Source organism: Zophobas morio, unplaced genomic scaffold (assembly GCF_036711695.1).
Source record: "Zophobas morio isolate AGI-343-1 ecotype UQ-CSIRO unplaced genomic scaffold, CSIRO_AGI_Zmor_V1 ptg000008l, whole genome shotgun sequence".
NCBI lineage: Eukaryota > Metazoa > Arthropoda > Insecta > Coleoptera > Tenebrionidae > Zophobas > Zophobas morio.
In genome coordinates, this window is record NW_026972113.1 from 11,295,124 (window position 1) to 11,319,670 (window position 24,547).

The 24,547-nt window shown below is 37.5% G+C and overlaps 2 protein-coding genes across 2 annotated transcripts in view; one reads left to right on the forward strand and one right to left on the reverse strand.

Moving 5' to 3' along the window:
* The window catches only part of LOC135125339 (E3 ubiquitin-protein ligase RNF19A-like), a 33,008-nt gene that overhangs the window by 7,125 nt on the left and 1,336 nt on the right, over positions 1-24,547 (forward strand). The window contains exons 2-9 of the mRNA XM_064050839.1: positions 4,809-5,029; positions 11,326-11,447; positions 11,742-11,934; positions 11,985-12,099; positions 12,153-12,343; positions 12,392-12,536; positions 20,792-20,928; positions 20,980-21,077. Of these exons, the coding sequence (XP_063906909.1) occupies positions 4,861-5,029; positions 11,326-11,447; positions 11,742-11,934; positions 11,985-12,099; positions 12,153-12,343; positions 12,392-12,536; positions 20,792-20,928; positions 20,980-21,077 (1,170 nt within the window). The 5' untranslated portion in view covers positions 4,809-4,860. The remainder of the gene's footprint in view (positions 1-4,808; positions 5,030-11,325; positions 11,448-11,741; positions 11,935-11,984; positions 12,100-12,152; positions 12,344-12,391; positions 12,537-20,791; positions 20,929-20,979; positions 21,078-24,547) is intronic.
* On the reverse strand, positions 21,977-24,508 carry LOC135125342 (uncharacterized). Its single transcript, XM_064050842.1, has 2 exons — positions 24,009-24,508; positions 21,977-23,119 (listed from the first exon to the last, which is right to left on the reverse strand). The coding sequence occupies exons 1-2, from the start codon at positions 24,333-24,335 to the stop codon at positions 22,193-22,195; spliced, it is 1,254 nt and encodes a 417-aa protein (XP_063906912.1). The 5' UTR covers positions 24,336-24,508; the 3' UTR covers positions 21,977-22,192.

The following is a 24,547-nucleotide window of genomic DNA, read 5'->3' on the forward strand; positions in this document are numbered from 1 at the left end:
AAAAGTTCAGAAATCGGGAAATCGAGAAAATCTGGAAACTGAAGAAGGGAAAAGTCGAAAAATTGAAAAATCAATAAACAAAAATTGAAAACTTGCAAAACTGAAATATCGAATAATTGAAAAATGGAAAAGTCAAAAAATTCAGAATTCAGGAGATCGAAAGGTCCAGAAATCGGAAAATGGAAAATTCGAAAAGCTCAGGAATCGAAAAATCGGGAAATTGAAAAGACGAAAAATTGAGAAATCTAAAAAATCGGAATGTCGATAAATTGTGAAATCGAAAAGTCAAAAAATCGAGAACATGAAAAGTCGAAAAGTTGAGAAATCGAAGTTGAAAAGTTGCAAAATCAAGAAAAAAATCGAAACTTCGATAAATTCAAAAATCAGGAAATCCAAAAATCGGGAAATTGAAGAATGGAAAAGTCGAAAAATTGAAAAATCTAGAAAAAAAAAATATTGAAAAATTGCAAAACTGAAATATCGAATAATTGAAAAATGGAAATGTCGGAAAAATCAGAATTCAGAAAATTGAAATGTCGACAAATCGGAAAATGGAGAATTTGGAAAACTCAGATCGAAAAATCGGGAAATTGAAAAGACGAAAAATTGAGAAATCAAAAAAAACGGAATGTCGAAGAATTCTGAAATACAAAAGTCAAAAAATCAAGAAATTGAAAAGTCGAAAAATTGAGAAATCGAAGTCGAAAAATTTGAAAATCAAGAAACAAAAATCTAGAAATTGAAAAATCGCAAAACTGAAATATCGAATAATTGAAAAATCGAAATAAATATCGAGGGGTCAAAAAAAAAATCGAGAAATCGAAAAGTCGAAAAATTGAGAAACTAAAAATTGAAAAATACAGGAATCAGGAAATTGATAAAACGAGATGTCGAAAAATTGTGAAATTGAGAAACTGACAAATGGAGAAATGAAAAAACATTGAGAAAAAAAATTAAAAAGTTCAGAAATCGGGAAATCGAAAAAATTGAAAAATAGAAAAGTCGAAAATTTGAAAAATCAAGAAACTAAAATTGAAAACTTGCAAAACTGAAATATCGAATACATAATTGAAAAATTGAAAAGTCGAAAAATTCAGAATTCAGGAAATCGAAAGGTCCAGAAATCGGAAAGTGGAAAATTCGAAAAGCTCAGGAGTCGAAAAATCGGGAAAATGAAGAGACGAAAAATTGAGAAATGTAAAAAATCGGAATGTCGATAAAGTGTAAAAACAAAAAGTCAAAAAATTGAGAGCATGAAAAATCGAAGTTGAAAAGTTGCAAAATCAAGAAAAAAATCGAAACTTCAAAAAATTCAGAAATTCGAAAGAGTGAGAGATCGAAAGAGATCCAAAATCGGGAAATTGAAAAGACGAAAAATTGAAAAATCAAGAAAAAAAATTGAAAAATTGCAAAACTGAAATATCAAATAATTGAAAAATGGAAATGTCGGAAAATTCCCCAAAGACTACAAGTTGAAAAGTCGAAAAGTTAAGAAACCAAAAAATCTAAAAACTGAGAAATGGAATAATCAGAAAGTTAAAGAATAGAAAAGTCGAAAAATTGAGAAATCGAAGTCGAAAAATTGGAAAATCAAGAAACAAAAATCGAGAAATTGAAAAATCGCAAAACTGAAATATCGAATAATTGAAAAATCGAAATAAATATCAAGGAGTCAAAAAATCGAGAAATCGAAAAGTCGAAAAATTGAAAAATTCAGGAATCAGAGAAAATGGAAAATTCGAAAACCCAAAGGAACGAAAGACATCCAGAAATAGCGAAATTGAAAAATCGACAAATCACAGGCACATCTATTAGACATTTTTTACTGAACGTGCTCGCTGTGCTCGCTCTTCAAATGGTCACTTTTCGTTGCAATGAAACCTGAACGTGCTCGCTGCGCTCGCTCTCGGAAGTTCCACTTTCTTTTTACTTAATTAACATTCATAGGGGCACTAAGGCAATTTTCATTACAGTATAACCCAAACGAGCTCACTACGCTCGCATTATGTATGGATTTGGCATTTAAATTCGAGTCATTCTAAAAGTTTAAAATAATTAAGGTTAAATTAATAAGGAAAAAGGAAAGAATTTTAGTACAGTTTGAGCAGTGTTGTTAATCCGGAGCAACGTTGGACACAAAACCAAAATATTCAATGTTGAAAGGTATTTTCCAAACGGAGAAACGCCTAAATAGGAGAATCTGAAATATAACCTCAAGTCGTAAATGTCAATTTGATTAACACAAACAAGGAACGCGTTGCTGCTGCCAACTAATTTTTAATTTAACTTACACACTCAGAGACATCTGCGAGGCATTTTTATTACAGCAAAACTGGACGTGCTCGCTGAGCTCGCTCTCCAAATAATCACTTTTCTTTTACCTAATTTACCTTCATGGAGACATCTGTGGAGACGTCTTTCATTACAATGAAACCAGAACGTGCTCGCTGCGCTCGCTCTCTAAAAGTTCACTTTCTTTCTACTTAATTAACATTCAGAGGGACACTGTGGAGGCATTTTTCATTACAATATAACCCAAACGGACTATATGTGGGCTTGAAATTAGTAAAACAAATTCGAGCACAATCGCATGATAAGCAACATTCACGATTTGACGACCCTCCTGAGCAGTCCTGAGCAAAGATAATTCATCGATTCGCACCCACCTCGGTACCAGCATTCATTTAGCTCCGCACACACTCCAAACAATGAACGAAGTGTACACACCGAAAACCGTCTTCTCTCATTATAATGCTAATCGAAATCGTGATTTCTCGCCACAACGAGGGCGACGTCACTATTAGGTAGTAACGTAACGTTCCCACCTCTACGATCTAGTCGCCGAGGAGTCGCCGTCTCGCGAACAACTGACGACCGACGACACCGCGACGCGATTGCCCGATTGTGCCACCTGTGCGATTTGCGACGGCCGTGCGACGATTTTCCAGTGTGTGTGGAAGATTCGTGTTGGGAGAGGTTAGTCTCGAGTGTGGGTAGCGAAAACGGCGAGTTGGAGCGAAAATCCTAGGAGCATCGTGACGGTCTTTCGGGCCTTCACTTTTTCGATTTTGGGACGCCGGGTTGGGGTGGTTGCGGGGGTGAAAGTGGCGGGGTCCGGGGTGGAAAGGTTAGTTTGGGTGGTGAATCGCGGGGTTCGGGGGTTGGAGTGGGTGGCGGAAGACACGGGAGGTTGTTGCAACTGATGGAAGAGGATTTTTGCGCCACGGATGAGTGGGGTGTTCGGTGCGTCGTAAATCTAGAGTTATCTTATCGCGATTGCAAAGGAGGTGACGTCGTGCAGCCGTCATTGCTAAAAAATGTTGAAAGTTGTAGTGGTCGTTTTTCGAAATTGGTGACCCTGATGAAAATGACTAAACAGCGTGCCGAACAATGCAAGAATTTCAAATTTTGGCACGACTCCAGCGCTTGATTGGTGTCAAGGACCGGGCCATTAGCTAAATAGAGTCCGTAATTCTCGCAATTACGAAAATAGCAGCGAATACTCCATATACGCGCAACGGGATAAAGGCCGCCCCGCTTATTAAAACTTGTTTATACATAGCTGACTTTCAGTTAGTTGTTTATTTTTAAGGACATCGCATTTTTACGATCAGCTTGCGACATGGAAATAAAACGTTCACCTTGAGTGTGATCCGCATGATATTTCTTTGTTCCTTGTTAACTAACACCTTCGCATCTCCACGGCACCCGAATTCTCGTCCTCCTCTCTCGATCGAGTGAAAGTTTTTCTGCCGCAATAATCCGTTTTGCTTTCGATTCATGTCGTAATGGGTAATTACACCACTTTTTGCCGACACAAACCGCGTAACCGTGTTCTCAATGATCGAATTACGGAAGTGAGAAAAACGCGAATCGAATCGATTCCGTTGACCCGACGCAACGGGACCGGACGCAAAAAAAACTCGCTGCGCTCGATAAATTTTTTTGCGATTTCGGGGGGTCTGAATGGCGGAAGGGTTGCAGCCGGGCGCGAGTGGGAATAGTTTGGAGTGGCGCAGGGGGAGCTCGCTGCGCTCGCTCGCAATCGCCACGAACGGGTTTTCCCGTTGTTTATCTCGTAATCAATAGATTGTTGCTAATGAAACACTCGGCGAAATGGGTGTTTATCAAGCCGAATCGATAATTACTGCATTACTAATAATTCTAGATTGGCTCGCAAGTTAATTATGTTTATGGAGACCATGAAATTTGCGTTAATGGTCATAACGCGGCCGTAAAAGAGAATGGAAAGCGATACTTCGGATTCAGATAAAGCGTCGTGTTGTGGTGTGTCACGCGGAAACTAAAAAGGTAATAATAATACGAACGTGGGAGTCATTATCGTAATGACCCGTCATTACGAAGCGTTGCGCAAAAAAAACAACGCCCGGATTAAATTTTTTAAATGGTTGAATAATCAATCCTGTGGTGTTTTCGCCAAGCAAGTGCGGGTAAACGCGCCCAGATAAAATCAACAACGCGAAAAATTCCGCTCGTTCAAACACGATCGTTGACGTCGACGCTATCCATTCAATCAGAATTATTTACATCCGAAGCGACGACAAATATTTGCCAATTATTACTTCTAAAAATAATGTGTTAAGTGCGCGCCAGCTCGGACTCGCCGCGATAAACTTGACACAGAAAAAATCCAAAACAATAGAACGTCGACTAATGGATGCATAATTATGTAAATAGGGGAGTTGCGTGTCACTTTTCTCGCTTTCGTAGGTCGCTATGCAAAGTCGTGAAAGTTTCCGGGCTCAAGACGGACCCCTGGGTGTTGATCGTCGGTCGTTGTGTTGCAGGGTGTGGAGAGCCTCCGCAATGCCCTGGTTGGCCCGCAGCAAGTGAAAGAAGATGCGTAGCTCACTGGATAGCGACGTGACGCCGTGCGTCGCCGGCCAACGGAAGAAGAGGTTCGCGAACCGCTGGTCCTTGCGGCACCTCATCTATTCTAGTCCGATCCTGAACAGGAGGAGGAGTCAGAATGCGTCGGGGTCGTCCAAGGCGCACCGGAGTCATAGTGGTGAGTGCCGAGTGCTCGCTGCGCTCGTTTCTTTGTTCGTGGGATGTGATTGTTGGGTTTTTACAGCGTGTTTACATAAGTTATCGCGAACGTGAACACTGTTTCACTGAAAACGTTTTATTATGCGATTAATAATTATCCGTCGGCGGTGAGTGCATTGTTTTGTTAATTATCGAGTAGTGAGTAGGTAGCGCTCTTTGGGTTCTTTATCTGGAAAGTCATTGTTCATTGTGGCGATGGTTGAACGAACCTCCATTCAAGCTGGGAGATTTGGTCGAAGGTTGTTCGACGGAATTTCCATAAAGTAAAAACCAGTAACCGCCGGGAAAGATACTTTTCGAAAAATCGGAAACTGAAAAATTGAAATATTGAAAAATTCCCAAAATTGAAATGTTGAAAAAATTGAGGAATCGAAACATTTTAAAAATTTGGAAATCGAAACATCGAAAAATTGAAAAACCGAAAAACTGAAAAATCAAAAAAATTGAAAAATCCAAAATTCGAAAAATTCCCAAACTGAATTCTCAAAGAATTAGGAAATTGAAAAACAAAAACGTCTAAATATGAAAAAATCCAGAAATAAAAAAAACGCGAAGTCGAAATGGTTCAAAAAATATTGAAAAATTCCCAAAATTGAAAGTTGAAAAATTGAGAATTCCAAAAATCGAAACAACTTAAAAAATGAGAAATTAAGCGATTGGGAAATTGAAAACCGAACAATCGAAATCTCGCTAGAAAGATCGAAAATAGAAAAATCGAAGACCGAGAAGTCGAATCGAAAATTCGAAAAATTGAAAAATAAAAAAATAAATCGAGAAATTGAAAATTTTCCAAACTGATCGTGCACTCGAAACATCAAAAAATCAAGAACTGAAAAATAAAAAAAATTGAAATGTAGAAAAATCGAGAAATCGAAAATTTTGGAAATACAAAAAGTCGAAAGAAAAAGCTCGAAAAATTTTTGATTTCAAAATTTGAAAAATTGAAAAATTCCCAAAATTGAAATATTGAGAAATCGCCGAGACTCGAAACGTTTTAAAAATTGGGAAATCGAAACATCGAAAAATTGAAAAACCGAAAAACTGAGAAATCAAGAAATTAATAAAAATAATTGGGGAATTGAAAAAACAAAATTCGAATGATAGAAACCTCGCAATATGAAAAAATCCAGATATAAAAAAAAAAACGAGAAATCGAAAAATTGCAAAAAAATGGAACAATTCGGAAATTGAACAACCGAAAAAAATTGGAAAAATTGAAATATTGAAAAAACCCCAAACTGAATTTTCAAAGAAATTAAAAAAACAAAAAGTCGAAAAATTGAGAAATTGAAATATATCTCCCAAAAGCGAAAAATTGGGAAATTGAAAACCGGAAAATCGAAAAATCTCGCTAAATAGGGAGATCGAAAATAGAAAAATCGAAGACCGAGAAATCGAATCGAAAATTGGAAAAATTGAACAATAAAAAAAATTAATCGAGAAATTGAAAATTTTCCAAGCTGAATTCTCAAAGAATTGGGTAATCAAAAAGTCAAAATTTGTAAAAACTAAAAAATTGAAAAATAAACCAAAAAATTGAAAAAGCGAAAAATCGAAATCTGAAAGATCGAGCAATCGAAACATCAAAAAATCTAGAACTGAAAAATTAAAAAAATTGAAATGTAGAAAAATTGAGAAATCGGAAATTGGAAATACAAAAAGTCGAAAGATAAGCTCGAAAAATTTTGAATTTCAAAATTCGAAAAATTGAAAAATTCCCAAAATTGAAATATTGAGAAATCGTCGAGACTCGAAACGTTTTAAAAATTGGGAAATCGAAACATCGAAAAATTGAAAAACCGAAACACTGAGAAATCAAGAAATTAATAAAAATAATTGGGGAATTGAAAAAACAAAAATTCGAATGATAGAAACCTCGCAATATGAAAAAATCCAGAAATAAAAAAAAAACGAGAAGTCGAAAAATTGCAAAAAAATGGAACAATTGGGGAATTGAACAACCGAAAAAAATTGGAAAAATTGAAATATTGAAAAATTCCCAGAATTGAAACATTGAATAATTTTAAAAATTGAAAAGTCGAAGTGTCGAAAAATCGAAAAATTGTAAAAAATGGACCAATTGAGAAATTGAACAACCGAAAAAATTTAAAATCGAAAAATCGAAACAATTTAAAAATCGGGAAATCGAAAAATTGAAGAACCGAAAAACTGAAAAATCAAAAATCTGAGAATAGGTTGAAAGTCGAGTCGAAAATTTTCCAAGCTGAATTCTCAAAGAATTGGGAAATCGAAAAACTAAAAAATTAAAAAATTAACCAAAAATTTAAAAAATTGGAAAAGCGAAAAATCTAGAATTTAATAATTCGAAAAATTGAAAGATTGAAAAATTCCCAAATTGAAAGTTGAAAAATTGAGAAATCGAAAAATCGAAACAACTTGAAAAAATGAGAAATCAAGCGATTGAAAAATCCCCAAACTGAATTTTCAAAGAAATAGAAAAAACAAAAAGTCGCAAAATTGGGAAATTGAAAACCGAAAAATCGAAATCTCGCTAGAGAGATCGAAAATAGAAAAATCGAAGACCGAGAAGTCGAATCGAAAATTCGAAAAATTGAAAAATAAAAAAATAAATCGAGAAATTGAAAATTTTCCAAGCTGAATTCTCTAAAGAATTGGGAATTGAAAAAGCGAAAAATCGAAATCAGAAAGAACGAGCAATCGAAACATCAAAAAATCTAGAACTGAAAAATTAAAAAAATTGAAATTTTGAAAAACCCGGGAATTGAAAAACTTCCAAAATTGAAATGTAGAAAAATTGAGAAGTCGAAAATTCGAAATACAAAGTGTCGAAAGAAAAAACTCTAAAAATTTTGAATTTCAAAATTCGAAATATTGAAAAATTCCCAAAATTGAAACATTGAGAAATCGTCAAGAATCGAAACGTTTTAAAAATTCGGATATCGAAAAATTGAAAAACCCAAAACTGAAAAATTAAAAAAATTGAAATTTTGAAAAATCCGGGACATGAAAAACTCCCAAAATTGAAATGTAGAAAAATTGAGAAGTCGAAAATTCCAAATACAAAAAGTCGAAAGAAAAAGCTCGAAAAATTTTTAATTTCAAAATTCGAAATATTGAAAGATTCCCAAAATTGAAATATTGAGAAATCGTCGAGAATCGAAACGTTTTAAAAATTGGGAAATCGAAAAATTGAAAAACCGAAAACTGAAAAATCAAAAAAATGAGAAATCAAGAAATTAAAAAATCGTCAAACTGAATTCTCAAATAATTGGGAAATTGAAAAAACAAAAAATCGAATGATTGTAACATCGAAATATGAAAATTCTAGAAATCAAAAAAACGAGAGGTCGAAAAATCGAGAAATTGAAATGGCTCAAAATCGAAAAATTAATTGAAAAATTTTGAATATAAAAAAATTGGAAAAAATAAAACCGAAAAGTCGAAGAATTAAAAATTCGAAAAATTGAAAAATAAAAAATGAGAAATCGAGAAATTGAAAAATCTCCAAGCTGAATTCTCAAAAAAATGGGAAATCGAAAAACTGATAAATTGAAAAATAAACCGAAAAAATGAAAAACCGAAATCCGAAAGATCGGAGAAAAACTCTGGAATTTAAAAATTCGATAAATTGAAATATTGAAAAATTCACAAAATTGAAACGTTGAAAAATTTTAAAAATTGAAAAACCGAAATGTCGAAAAATCCAAAATTCGAAATACGAAAAATCAAAAAAATTAAAAATCAAAAAATGGAAAATTTTCCAAGCTGCATTCTCGAAGAATTGGGAAATCAAAAAATTAAAAATAAACCGAAAAATTGAAAAATTGAAATCCGAAAGATCGAGCAATCGAAACAAAAAAATTTATTTATTGAAAAATTGAACAACCGAAAAGTCGAAATCTCGCTAAATCGAGAGATTGAAAAATTTTTATTTAAAAACAATTGAAAAATTGGGAAATTGAACAACCGAAAAGTCGAAGAATCGAAAAACTGAAAAATTGAGAAATAAGCCGAAAAATTGAAATATTGAAAAATTCGGAAATTGAAAAATTGCCAAAATTCAAATATGTATTGAAAAACTGAACGAGAAATCGAAAGATCGAGTTATCGAAAGAGAAAGCTCGAAAAATTTAAAAATTTGTAAATCGAAAATTCGAAAAATTCCCAAACTGAATTCTCAAAGAATTTGGAAATTGAAAATGAAAACATCCAGAAATCGAAAAATTAATTGAAAAATTTTTATTTAAAAACAATTGAAAAATTGGGAAATTGAACAACCGAAGAGTCGAAAAATCGAAAAACTGAAAAATTGAGAAATAAGCCCAAAAAATTGAAATATTGAAAAATTCGGAAATTGAAAAATTGCCAAAATTCAAATATGTATTGCAAAACTGAACGAGAAATCGAAAGATCGAGTTATTGAAAGAAAAAACTCGAATATTTTGAAAATTTGAAAATTTCAAAATTCGAAAAATTTAAAAATCGTGAATTCAAAAATTCTAAACATTTTAAAAATTGGGGAATTGAAAAAACAAGAAGTCGAAAAATTCAAAAATTCGGAAATTGTTCCGGAATTGAACAACCGAAAAGTCAAATTCTCACTAAATCGACAGATCGAATAATGAAAAAATCAAAAAAACAAAAAAAATCGGGGATTTGAAAATTTTCCAAGCTGAATTCTCAATGAATTGGGAAATTGAAAATTCAAATAATTTAAAAAGTGAAAAATCGAAATCCGATAGATCCAACAAACGAAATATCAAAAAATCTAGAATTTAAAAATTCGAAAAAATTGAGAAATTGAAATGTGGAAAAATGTTTTAAATTGAAAAACCGAGAAATACAAAGAAGCGAAAGGTCCAGTAATCGAAAGAAAAAACTAGAAAAATTTAAAATTGAAAAACCGAAAAAATGAAAAAAAAAAAGTGAGAAATCAAGAAATTGAAAATCGCCCAAATGAATTCTCAAAGAATTGGGAAATTGAAAAAACGAAAATTAGAAAAATCAAGTAATTGAAATGGCCCAAAATCGAAAAATTAATTGAAAATTTGTGAATCCAAAAAATTAAAAAATTGGAAAATTGAGCAACCGAAAAATCGAAATCTGGCTAAATCGAGAGATCGAAAAATTGAAAAATCTGAAACCAAATGGTCGAAGAATCGAAAATTCGAAAAATTGAAAAAAAATGAGAAAGCGAGAAATTGAAAAATCTCCAAGCTTGAATTCTCAAAGAATTGAGAAATTGAGAAGTCAAAAAGTTGAAAAATCTAAAATTTAAAATTCGGAAAAATTGAAAAATTAAAACTGAAAAATCCCAAAACCAAAATATAAATAAATAAATTGATTGATTTATTTACAATGAGTAATCTATAAATCCAAATACAGGTTATAAAATAAAAACTGAAAAAAAAATTGAATAAACGGAACGTAAACTAACAAAATAATGTTACAATAATCAACTTGATTTAATTAAAACATTGAAAAATTGAGAATTCGAAAACTTGAAGACCTGCGCTAAATCAAAAAGTCAAAAAATTGAAAATTAAAAAAATTGAACAAAAAAACTGAATAATGGAGAAATGGGAAAATCGAAATACTGAAGAATCAAATAACTGAAAAATCGAAAAGCCGGAGATACGAAAAATTGTCATTCAATATTAATTTTTTCCAAAAATCTCATAATCCAGAAGTTCAGGACTATGTTACTGTTTGACATTTAAGTAACATTTATTCGCCAAAATTTTAATATGAACGAATAAATTTTTATTGACCATAGATTTCAATAACCTTAGAACATTTCAAGATTTCAGAACATCAGATTTTGCAATTTATAAGTTAAACTGTAAAATGTTGTTATACAATTTTTTCCAAAAATCTAAATGCCAAGGGTAAACTCAACGCGGATTCATAAACCACAAATGTACGTTGTTTTATAAAATTTAAATAACATTCACTACTATAAAATTTGGATCTATTGTACTGTGATACACTCTTAGGTAAATTAAATCTTCCGTGTGAAAGTATATACGGTCGGGATTTCCCTGAAGTGAATAATACACAGGGTTTTGAGACCACGCCAGATGTTATTTCGGTACTGGACTTACTCATCGCGTCAGTGACTAACGGGATCCAATCATCTCGATTGCTGCAACCTTCAATCTGTTTCATTTCTCGAGCGCGAGCGCTGATTTTGTTTCGCGACGTCTCATTACTCCTAGAGGATGAAATAGTAGGTCTCCCGTTTCCGTAGTGATGATTTTTTTTTTTTTTCAGGCAAAGACACAACGGACGCCCGCCTAGGCGGCTCATCGAAGGATATCGATCGTGGCGCCCCTCATCATGTTGAAATTCATCAAGCAACGAGCAGGACATCAGTATTCACAACTAGCACAAAGGTAATGAGAACGCCGAACCGAAAACGAAAACCTGTCGCTTTCTATGGAACCCCGACGATCGATGAACAGCCGAGCGTTCCTTTATTTTGTTTATATTTTTTTTATTATTTTTTTTTTGTAATTTAAATTTTGCGACCACGATAACGCGATAACGTCACACCTAGCAACCTTTCCGGAGCTTATCTATGCATAACGGGCGACTTTTAAGTTTCGACTCGGGTTATTATTAGTCGGTTCCGAGCATGTATGGGTAAACAGTCCCTTTTTTTGTTAATTTTTTTGTGGTCGTTTCAGAGCGGCGAGGTCGCCCTCTCCATGGAGTGCCCCCTGTGCTTCGCCGAACTCACCGCCGAGGAGTTCTGGGAGCTGGCGGGGTGCGGCCACCGCGCCTGCGTCCCCTGCCTCCAGCAGTACCTCCGCGTGGAAATCACCGAATCTCGAGTATGCATATCTTGCCCGGAGTGCTCCGAGCCGATGCACCCAAACGGTACCTTTTTCGTCTTCTTACTATCCTTTTTTTCATTGGAAGTATTGTAGAAATCCGCAGTATCATCGACGACGCCGCGCTCTTCGAGAAGTACGAAGACTTCATGGTGAGGAGAGTTTTGGCGGTCGAGCCGGACACGAGATGGTGTCCGGCCCCGGACTGCGGGTAAGCTCCCTCGTTCCAGCCTCGTTCCTCTAAGTGATCACTTTCCGTTGCAGTTTTGCTGTGATAGCCAGCGAGTGCGCCAGCTGCCCCAAGCTGAAGTGCTTGCGTCCAGGCTGCGACTCGTACTTCTGTTACCATTGCAAGGCCGAGTGGCACCCCAACCAGACGTGCGACTCGGCGAGGGCGCAGCGTTCGCCGAATATCAGGTCGTCGTCGATCACGTACAGCCAGGATTCGCAGCATCGTGAGTTCGCAAAGGGGTGTTGAGTCGGTGGTGATGTTGCTTTCGCAGGGGACGACATCAAGCCGTGCCCGAGGTGCCAGGTCCTGATCGTGAAGATGGACGACGGATCGTGCAATCACATGATGTGCGCCGTGTGCGGAGCGGAATTCTGTTGGCTGTGCATGAAGGAGATCAGCGACCTTCATTATCTCAGGTGGGGGAGGTTGAGTTTTCCAGGTTTGTGTTGCGGAAATTGGCGTTTTTGGAAAGGGGGTATTTTTAGATGCATAGTTTGACATTAAGTGATCGGGGAATGGGAAACGAGGCCTTCAAGGTTGTTGTAGTAAACAAACAATTTATATGTGGGTGGATTTTTTTATATATTCCGCGAGTGGAATGCGAAAGTTGGTCTTCCGTTTCCGTCGGTCTGTTTACGTAATTGGACTGATTACCGTGAAAGTTTTGGGGCACTTTTACGATTGTACTGAAAGTGACAAAGCGCTGCGTAAAAATTACACTTCGTGTTTGTGTTTTGAATGAAGGCTTTTCTTTAACACACCTTAGAAGAAGTGTCACATTGTACACCTCAAAATTTATGGAATGTCTTCACAAAAGCGTGACGTCGAAATGTTATCTCAATCAAATCAGTGCACTTTAATCATGCAGGTGATCTATCTGAGATTTCATAATACATATATAGAGCTTATTTAAAAAAATATATATAAAGTTATCTTAATCAAAATGTACGGTTTATCTAAATTTTATAGTAGGCCACTTAACTTCGATTTAGCGATTATAAAGTATTAACAAAATTGAGTTCACTTATCTCCAAGAAATTGATGACGTCATTTCAAAATTTTGACGTGCGAATCTCATTTGGACCCTGTAGTAGTAGTTGGTAAGATAAGACTGATTTTGGCAAGTGACATATCCTCTGAGAAAATAAGGGGTGGGTGGGCGGGGTTAGTACTTGGTAAGATAAGACTGGTTTTGGCAAATGACATATCCTCGGGGAAACTATGATGAGTTTTTACTTGTAATTTATCATTGCATTCGTATTTTTTTCATTTGTTTACACATTTGGTTCAAAAACAATTATGAATGTGTCAATTTATTTTGTTGATTAAGTCCAGATTTTCCCAGAAAATTTTGGGAATACAATACTGTTATTTTTAGTACAATAGACGCCGCTTAATATGATCACGGTTAATGTTATCAACCGCTTAGTGTGATCAAAATGGCTTGGAACGGTCCCATGCAATACCAATGCATTACAGTTTTTCCGTTTATTGTGATCAATATTTCGCTTATTGTGATCAATCTCGCAATTTTTATACAAGCGGGAATTGCTTTTTTGGAAAACCGTGACGACCGAAACTAGTATTGTGTTTTAATGAACATTCATTGCTCGCAAAAGCTGCATTCGCTTATACTACTCACTTTATACAACCACAATCAGTGACAGACTTTAGTAATCAGTGCGTTTTCGTCTTTTGAATGAACGAATTTTTGCTGTTTTAAATTTGAGTAGTACTTAAGTAAAAATGATCACGTCGAAACGACGAGATTTCAGCTTATCAGAGAAAAAATCTCGGCCCTTTCTTAACAAACTTCTAAAACAACCAAAGGAAATCGGGGGTTCCTTTCTCAGAATGATAACCAAAGTTTAAAATAAATTCTAATGTTTATGTACCTTCATCTACCAGCATAATAAACACTGTCTTGTTCATGATTTTGCTTGGTTTCAAGTTTTACTGTCTTTGATAGTGGTTTTGGCTTATTATTATCAGTCGGTTAGTGTGATCAATTTGTCTGAGTCCCGAAGTGATCACATTAAGCGGCGTCCACTGTATTACATTGCACCAATCCAAGTTGATATACGTGTCCTTGCAAAAATGTTGGATATTGTTTCACTGTACTTTAGGTGCGGGGCAAGTTCTACCCTTCACTTTTTTACTTAATTTACCTTCCCGGGAGACCTACGGGATCTTTTTGTACTACAATAAAACCTGAACGTGCTCGCTGCGCTCGATTTTCAAACCTTGGGTTTTTTTTTTATTTAATTTACCTTCACAAGGACAACTTCGGATTTTTTTTTTAAATACAGTAAATCCTGTACGTGCTCGCTGCGCTCGCTTTCCAAACGTTAGTTTTCCTTTTGTTCAATTTACTTTGACAAAGTAATTTTCCGAGATATTTTTTATTAAATATAACCTGAATATGCTCGCTGAACTCGCTTTCCAAACTTAATTTTCTTTTTTTTTTTTTGTTCAATTTACCTTCACAGGGATAACTCAGGGAGATATTTTTTAATATAGTAAAACCTGCACGTGCTCGCTGCACTCGCTTTCCAAACCTTTGGCTTTTTTATTCAATTTAGCTTCACAAGTAGAATTTCGGAGATATTTTTTAATACAGTAAAACCTGAATGTGCTCGCTGAACTCGCTTTCCAAACTTAAATTTGTTTTGTTCCATTTACTTTCATAGGGATAACTTGGGGAGATATTTTTTAATATAGTAAAACCTTAACGTGCTCGCTGCACTCGCTTTCAAACCTTAGGTTTTTTTTACTCAATTTAGCTTCACAAGTAGAATTTCTGAGATATACAGTAAAACCTGAACGTGCTCGCTGCACTCGCTTTTCAAACCTTAGGTTTCTTTTATTTAATTTAACTTCACAAGGACAACTTCGGAAATTTTTTTTTAATACAGTAAATCCTGAACGTGCTCGCTGCGCTCGCTTTCCAAACGTTAGTTTTCCTTTTGTTCAATTTATTTTGACAAGGTTATTTTCGGAGATATTTTTTATTAAATATAACCTAAATGTGCTCGCTGAACTCGCTTTCCAAACTTAATTTTTTTTTATTCAATTTACCTTCACAGGGATAACTTAGGGAGATATTTTTTAATATAGTAAAACCTGAACGTGCTCGCTGCACTCTCTTTCCAAACCTTTGTTTTTTTTTATTCAATTTAGCTTCACAAGTAGAATTTCGGAGATATTTTTTAATACAGTAAAACCTGAACGTGCTCGCTGCACTCGCTTTCCAAACCTTTGGCTTTTTTATTCAATTTAGCTTCACAAGTAGAATTTCGGAGATATTTTTTAATACAGTAAAACCTGAACGTGCTCGCTGCACTCTCTTTCCAAACCTTTGGTTTTTTTTATTCAATTTAGCTTCACAAGTAGAATTTCGAAGATATTTTTTAATACAGTAAAACCTGAATGTGCTCGCTGAACTCGCTTTCCAAACTTAAATTTTTTTTGTTCCATTTACTTTCATAGGGATAACTTAGGGAGATATTTTTTAATATAGTAAAACCTTTACGTGCTCGCTGCACTCGCTTTCAAACCTTAGGTTTTTTTACTCAATTTAGCTTCACAAGTAGAATTTCTGAGATATACAGTAAAACCTGAACGTGCTCGCTGCACTCGCTTTTCAAACCTTAGGTTTTTTTATTCAATTTAGCTTCACAAGTAGAATTTCTGAGATATACAGTAAAACCTGAACGTGCTCGCTGCACTCGCTTTTCAAACCTTCGGTTTCTTTTATTTAATTTAACTTCACAAGGACAACTTCGGAATTTTTTTTTTAATACAGTAAATCCTGAACGTGCTCGCTGCGCTCGCTTTCCAAACGTTAGTTTTCCTTTTGTTCATTTTATTTTGACAAGGTTATTTTCGGAGATATTTTTTATTAAATATAACCTGAATGTACTCGCTGAACTCGCTTTCCAAACTTAATTTTTTTTTTGTTCAATTTACCTTCACAGGGATAACTTAGGGAGATATTTTTTAATATAGTAAAACCTGAACGTGCTCGCTGCACTCGCTTTTCAAACCTTTGGGTTTTTTTATTCAATTTAGCTTCACAAGTAGAATTTCGGAGATATTTTTTAATACAGTAAAACCTGATCGTGCTCGCTGCACTCGCTTTCCAAACGTTTGGTTTTTTTATTCAATTTAGCTTCACAAGTAGAATTTCGGAGATATTTTTTAATACAGTAAAACCTGAATGTGCTCGCTGAACTCGCTTTCAAAACTTACATTTTTTTTGTTCCATTTACTTTCATAGGGATAACTTAGGGAGATATTTTTTAATATAGTAAAACCTTAACGTGCTCGCTGCACTCGCTTTCAAACCTTAGGTTTTTTTTACTCAATTTAGCTTCACAAGTAGAATTTCTGAGATACACAGTAAAACCTGAACGTGCTCGCTGCACTCGCTTTTCAAACCTTAGGTTTTTTTATTCAATTTAGCTTCACAAGTAGAATTTCTGAGATATACAGTAAAACCTGAACGTGCTCGCTGCACTCGCTTTTCAAACCTTCGGTTTCTTTTATTTAATTTAACTTCACAAGGACAACTTCGGAATTTTTTTTTTTAATACAGTAAATCCTGAACGTGCTCGCTGCGCTCGCTTTCCAAACGTTAGTTTTCCTTTTGTTCATTTTATTTGGACAAGGTTATTTTCGGAGATATTTTTTATTAAATATAACCTGAATGTACTCGCTGAACTCGCTTTCCAAACTTAATTTTTTTTTTGTTCAATGTACCTTCACAGGGATAACTTAGGGAGATATTTTTTAATACAGTAAAACCTGAACGTGCTCGCTGCACTCGCTTTCCAACCAAACCTTTGGTTTTTTTACTCAATTTAGCTTCACAAGTAGAATTTCGGAGATATTTTTTAATCCAGTAAAACCTGAATGTACTCGCTGCACTCGCTTTTCAAACCTTAGGTCTTTTTTATTTAATTTACCTTCACAAGGACAACTTCGGAATTTTTTTTAATACAGTAAATCCTGAACGTGCTCGCTGCGCTCGCTTTCCAAACGTTAGTTTTCTTTTTGTTCAATTTACTTTGTCAAGGTTATTTTCGGAAATATTTTTTATTAAATATAACCTAAATGTGCTCGCTGAACTCGCTTTCCAAACTTAATTTTTTTTTGTTCAATTTACCTTCACAGAGATAACTTAGGGAGATATTTTTTAATACAGTAAAATCTGAACGTGTTCGCTGCACTCGCTTTCCAAACCTTCGGTTTTTTTACTCAATTTAGCTTCACAAGTAGAATTTCGGAGATATTTTTTAATCCAGTAAAACCTGAATGTACTCGCTGCACTCGCTTTTCAAACCTTAGGTCTTTTTTATTTAATTTACCTTCACAAGGACAACTTCGGATTTTTTTTTAATACAGTAAATCCTGAACGTGCTCGCTGCGCTCGCTTTCCAAACGTTAGTTTTCTTTTTGTTCAATTTACTTTGTCAAGGTTATTTTCGGAAATATTTTTTATTAAATATAACCTAAATGTGCTCGCTGAACTCGCTTTCCAAACTTAATTTTTTTTGTTCAATTTACCTTCACAGAGATAACTTAGGGAGATATTTTTTAATACAGTAAAATCTGAACGTGTTCGCTGCACTCGCTTTCCAAACCTTTGGTTTTTTTATTCAATTTAGCTTCACAAATAGAATTGCGGAGATATTTTTTAATACAGTAAAACCTGAATGTGTTCGCTGCACTCGCTTTTCAAACCTTAGGTTTTTTTTTATTTAATTTACCTTCACAAGGACAACTTCGGTTTTTTTTTTTTTAATACAGTAAATCCTGAACATGCTCGCTGCGCTCGCTTTCCAAACGTTAGTTTTCCTTTTATTCAATTTACTTTGACAAGGTTATTTTCGGAAATATTTTTTATTAAATATAACCTGAATGTGCTCGCTGAACTCGCTTTCCAAACGTAAAATTTTTTTTTGTTCAATTTACCTTCACAGGGATAACTTAGGGAGATATTTTTTAATACAGTAAAACCTGAACGTGCTCACTGCGCTCGCTTTCCAAACCTTTGGTTTTTTTACTCAATTTAGCTTCACAAGTATATTTTCGGAGATATTTTTTATTAAAAATATCTCCGAAAATATACTGTATTCAGTAAAACCTGAATGTGCTCGCTGCACTCGCTTTTCAAACCTTAGGTTTCTTTTATTCAATTTAACTTTACAGGAACAACTTCGGAGATATATATTTTTTAATACAGTAAAACCTAAACATTCTCGCTGCGCTCGCTTTCATAGCTCCACATTTTTTTAACTTTATTAACTTCTCGAAGGTATCTACCAACATTTTTAACTACAGTAAAACTTGAATGTGCTCGCTGCACTCGCTTTCCAAATCGTAGGTTTTACTTCCTGAGTGTAAGTATCATCCCCCACTAAAGAAATGATGACGTCACCTCAAAATATTGCTGAATAAATCCTATTTTAAATGTGCAAAATATGATGAGTGATTTATCACTGCATTAATATTTTTTAGATTTGCTTATACAGGGTGTCTGAAAAAAGTCAATGTCTGAGTCAATTTATTTTATTGATTAAATCAAGACTTACAAGACTGAATACTTTGAAATCTTGCAGACGTTTTAAAGTTGTTGTAAGTATGGTAAATTGTTAATCAAAATATATCTATAATAAAAAAAATGAGAACGGGTGGGTGGGCGGGGCTAAGGTTAGCTTTTCCTACAGAACCTTTTATAAGCAAGTAATAGTCCCGCCCACCGACCCCCTCATTCCAGTGATTACTCTTAATATTGTTCAGTCATTTACCAATGAATCTTATCTGTACAAGTAGTAGCCCCGCCCACCCGCCCTCTATTTTCTTAGAGGGTATATTTTTTGCCACAATCAGTCTTATCTTAGCAAGTAGTAGGCCCTCCCACCCACCCTTTATTTTCTTAGAGGATATGTCGTTTACCAAAATCAATCTTATCTTAGCAGATACTAGCCCCGCCCACACACACTGTTTTCAATATAACGATTTTATCTCTCTTCAATTGAGATCCACCTTTTATTCGGGCTAGACAAATCACTAAAATTGAGGGCGGGTTGAACGATATGTAACTTTTGTTGTACTATTTATTTGCTATAACATTTATTTTTTACTTCTGAAGGGACAAAAAATGAGAGAACGGGTGGGTGGGCGGGGCTAATTTTAACTTTTTCATTCAGAATTTTTTATGAGCAAGCAATAGGCCCACCCACCCACCCCCTCTTCATACCAGTGATTACTCTTAACATTGTTCAGTCATTTACCAAAATCAATTTTATTTTAACAAATACTACCTACGCCCACCCACCCTCTATTTTCTTCTGTAATGTAAAAACTCAACTCTAAAATGCTGGATATATTTCATTTACTTTGAGTGCGAGGGAAGTCCTGTCGAAACAACTTTCGAACCATTTTTTATTACAGTAAAACGTACACTTTTGTACTAAAATTTACTTTCCCATTAGCATCCACGAGACATTTTTACTACAGTAAAACCTGAACGTGGTCGCTGTGCCCGCTTTAGTTTTTCTTTTGTTTAATTTATGTCGAAGTTTGTATAATTGAATAAAGACCAGCGAACAGTAAGATAAATGTATATTGCTAGTGACAAGTGTTAGATAAATAAGAATAATAAGAATGGAATAGTATATGACCGTGCGGTCGAGATAGTTGAATGTTAGTTACGAATTGAGAATTGTGAATTGAATGTGTATGAATGAGTTAAGAATTAAGAATGAATGCTACCCTGTGTTCCAAGGTGGGGGTGGCTCTGGCTCCCACCCTTACGGGTGGGGAGGGGTGAAACAGGTCCCCGCCAGAGGCTCTAACAATTTACCTTCACAAAAATATCTTCAGGGATATTCTTTATTATAATAAACTTGAAACGTGCTCATTGTGCTCCTTGTCTAAGCTTCACTTTTTTTTTACTTTAATTAAAAATGCATTAAAGCATAACCAACTAAACACTAGACAAGATGTTCAAAATTCCTGCATTGTGCATAGAAGTAAACTCGTAATGTTTCCAAATTTTAATCATTTTTTGTAAAAGTTAGGCATCAGTACTTGCTACGATAAAACTGATTTTGGCAAATGACATACTCTCTATGAAAAGAGAGGGTGGGTGGGCGGGGCTAGTACCTGCCACGATAAGAGTGATTTTGGCACATATCATAGCCTGTAAGAAAAGGAAGGGTGGGTGGGCGGGGTTAGTATGTGTTAAGACTAATTAACCCCGCCCACTCAGCCCGCCTGCTTTTCATCGATCCATTTTATTTGCCCCGAAAGAAAGATGGATCTTAAAATCCCAAAATTAACTCAGAAATAGGTCAGGTCACAATTTTTTAAAAATACAACGTCAAAGTCTCCCAAAATTGTTTTAAATAATTTACAAAAAAAATCTCCATGGGCTCTTATATATGGCGTATTAATATATCATGGGTATCCAAGAGTCTCCCGAATAAAAAAAAAACACTGTGGCACCCAAGATTTTTTCAAGTTCATCCAGCAACAAAACACCAGATTTCTTTAAATTTATCCGAAAATAAAACACCATTTGATTGTTACGAGCGCAGACACTCGGTACGCGGGATATTGGTAACGATTCTTTTTTTTTGTGCTAATACTGGTCGTTCCACAGTCCCTCTGGGTGCACGTTCTGGGGGAAGAAGCCCTGGTCCCGCAAGAAGAAGATCCTCTGGCAGTTGGGCACCCTCGTCGGCGCCCCCGTAGGCATCGCTCTAGTCGCCGGTATCACAGTTCCTGCAATGATAATCGGTAAGCCGATCCCCTTTTTCGATCCGCGTTTCTGATTTTCTCCCCGATCAGGTATCCCAGTGTGGGTAGGCAGGAAATTATACACCAGATACAAAACGGCGAACAAGCACAAGAGGAACGCCGCGATCGTCGGAGGCGTAATCGCTTCGGTAAGTAAACAACGTTCGATTATTTCGCCGTCCCCCGACCCCGCTTTTTTTTGGCGACGCAACGTGTTTTCCGTCTGCCAGAAGAAGGCACTCCAAACTAACTTCCGACACGGCGGTAGGCTTTATCGATCCACACATACGGCACACGAGGTGATTCAGGAAGACAAAGAGTGGATCTTGACCTACTGCTTGTTCGGAAAGAGGGTCGTAGTTTTACATGGAGATAATGCAGAATTAGAGCCGGGATTAGCGGCGAAAAGTTGCAAATTCGACCTAAAGGGATGCGAGATACGTAATCCGCTAACTCCCGGCGGATTCGGGGGTGCGTTTTTACATTTCGGCGGGGAGTATTGTGACGGTCGCGTTAATTTCAGGTGCGTAATTCGTCGACGGATCGATTTTATTTTATCCTGGAAATGAATTTAATCATCGGAATTGAATTTTTACTATGTATGACGCACCGACGCGTCTGGGGATATCATTTGACTTTAATATCGATTAAGAGCACTCCGACTTGATTGAATTAAGTTTAATACGGATGTGTGTCACGTTCGTAGGTGTTTAAAATTTCATTCGGTTTTTTTTTTTTTTGACGGAGCGACCTATCGATCTTAGTTTTTGTACTTTGTAGCTTCCTTTATCGTCGGACGGCGTTGTTTTAAATAAATGAGGAGGCTTCTTTCTTGTGGTATTATATGAAAGACGGATGATGAATGTGGACGTGAATAAATCAACAGATGCGTCAGGTTCGCCTTGCGTGAAAGCGCTCAAAACGTGTAATTCGACCCGAAAACAACACGCGTTAACGATTTTATCGTGGCGATCCGAAGGTGGGGGTTGTTTGTCCGTCGCGAAAACACCGACGATGAATATGTTTTGGTCGCAACACAAAGCCGTCCTTATTTAAATACTTTATTTGAAATTTTCAAAGCAGACATTTTCCACCGTAGAGACCAAAAAGTCGCACAGCAATACAAAATACACAAACCTTGTCGGCCACAAACCTCTCCTTAATCCTATAATTGATACAAACGTGTACGGAAGAACCTAAAAAACACTAATCAAAAAAATTGGCACGGAACCCATCTCGAAGCATAAATTTGTCGAAGCGCGCGTTATTTCCTCGCTACGTCGGCGTTGAGCAGACCTTCGTCGTGTAAGTCTTTGAGGAGGGCCAAAAGGCGCTCCTCCATTTGAGCGTTCCCGAGCGCCAGGTCCACCGAACCGATGCAGAGCAGCAGCGCCAGCAGCTGCGAACGCTGGTAGTCCTCGGACAGAAGCTTCCTGTTGTAGCCCAGCTCTTCGTCGACGTCCAACCCCAAACATCGGCACGTGTCGGTCAGGTTGTTCCAATACACGTCCAGCAGCTTCTCGGTATGCAGACGGCGCAGCTCCGCCGGGACCGAGCTGATCAGCAACAACGCCAAATCATTCGTAGCCCGACTGTACGTCACCATCTGCCAATCCAAGATCGCGCAAGTGCTCGACGTTTCGTCCTCGCGGAACATGAGGTTGTTGCACCAGAAGTCCGTGTGCGTGATGAGCGCCATCGGTTCCTCGGGCGCCAGCAAGTTCTCGATGATGTCTTTGGTGTGCGGGCGCAGCTCGTTGAGCGACGCGAGCACGTCCTCCAAGCCCGGCCGCCGCTCCAGGAACTGCGACAGCTGCGGCAACCCGCGCTCGACTAGCTGCTGGTACGAGTCGGAGGCGCGCGTGGTCTGAAACAGGAACGGGTAGCGCTCCTCGAGAGGTTTACCCTCCTTGATCTTCAGCGCCAAGCTGAGGCCGTGTATCCGCGCGATGGCATCGACGGCGGCCGTGGTCTGGCGGAGGGTGAGGCCGCGCGAGAAGTCGGCGCTGGTGTAACCAGAAGGTTTGATGTTCTCGAGGACGAGGACGGATTCGGGAGGGCTCGGTTCCGGCGGGTCGGTGCTTCCAGCGGAGTAGTGGGCGTAGTAGCACTTGGGGATGGGCAGGCGGATGTCCGACGGGGCGTCGGCCGGGAGGGTGCGGGATTTGAAGGATTCCAAGTCGGGGACGACCTGAAAAACAAAGCGTGATTCGGGGGCGATACAAGTGAATAGAGACAATTATTTAGGCGGCGGCGGCGGAAACCGTGACCGGTTGCAAGCACGCGGCGGCAATCAAAGATAGCTTTGTGATTGTTCGGAACTACTAAAACGCCGCTTTTGGCCGGGAACGCTCAAAACAACATTTGTAGTTTAAAATCGGAATGTAACGACACCCTATTCCTAGTAATTTCCGAGATAGAGGCCGTTTGGTGCCGTGACCAGTATTCCTAAAAAGTGGATCTCTAACTGCTAAACCGTCAGTCCTAGTCTAAAACCCCACTTACGACATAGTTTCCCTTGAAAATCTGAATCTAACACCACCGGTCCCACCCCTGTACTCCTCGTAGTTTCCAAGATATAGCCGGTTGGTGCCGTGACCAGTACTCTTATTGTATGTGATAGTAGGTCGTGGTTGTGCCAAATTTTAAAAATGGGTCTCTTGTGAGTAGGAAAGACGATTTATGCTTGAATTTTTCAAACTAACCCGATCGATTACAGTTATACAATAATTATTAAACGGTCAGTCCTACGCCGAAAACCCCTTGACGACATTTTCTCCCCTTGAAAATCTGAATCTAGCGCCACCGGTCCCCTCATAGTTTCCGACATAGAGTTCATTTGGTGCCGTGACCAGGATTCTTAACCGAAATTGTAGGTCGTGTTTGCGCCAAATTTTAAAACGACATTTTTTCCCCTTGAAAATCTTAATCTAACGCCACTGGTCGCACCCTTCTGCTCCTTGTGGTTTCCGAGATCGAGCTTTGGTGCCGTGACCACGATTCCCGTTCTAACCGTAAATGAAATTGTACGCGTCTACGAGGCCGTTCCCCAGGTCCCCAAGAAATCAAAAGCCCCTTACTTGCGTGTAGAACTTGATCTCGCGCAGATCGAACTGCGCCTCCGTGACGAAGAACCTGCTGAACGGGTCCTGGGGCAGCAGCTTGATGATGAAGCTCAGGTTGTGCGTTTCGGTGTCGTCCTTCACGCAGTACTTGACGGCGACGGCGAGGATGTCGCTGAGGACGCTCTCGCCGGCGTCGCAGCCCGGCTTGACCGTGAAGTCGACGACGGCGATGGTGGCGGCGTCGGCCAGGTCCTTGTGGTGGTGTCGGAGCACCGCCTGCAGCCACTCTTCGGTGACGGGCCAGTCGGCGGCGCTGCTCGTCTCTTCTTCGCTCTCGGACATGGCGCGGCCGTCTATGGCATGGTCGAGGTGCGACTGAAGCGAAGGCGGCTGTGCGACGGCGGCGGCGGCAAGGGCGTGGGCGGGATCGATCGGCGGAGGACGAGTGGTGGGAAGTTTGATTGGCCGGATGTGCGTGCGTGATGATTGCGTTGTCGGGGGGATGGGGCGACGATTCGGGTAATTATGTAACGTCAGAAGCGGGATGTATTTTT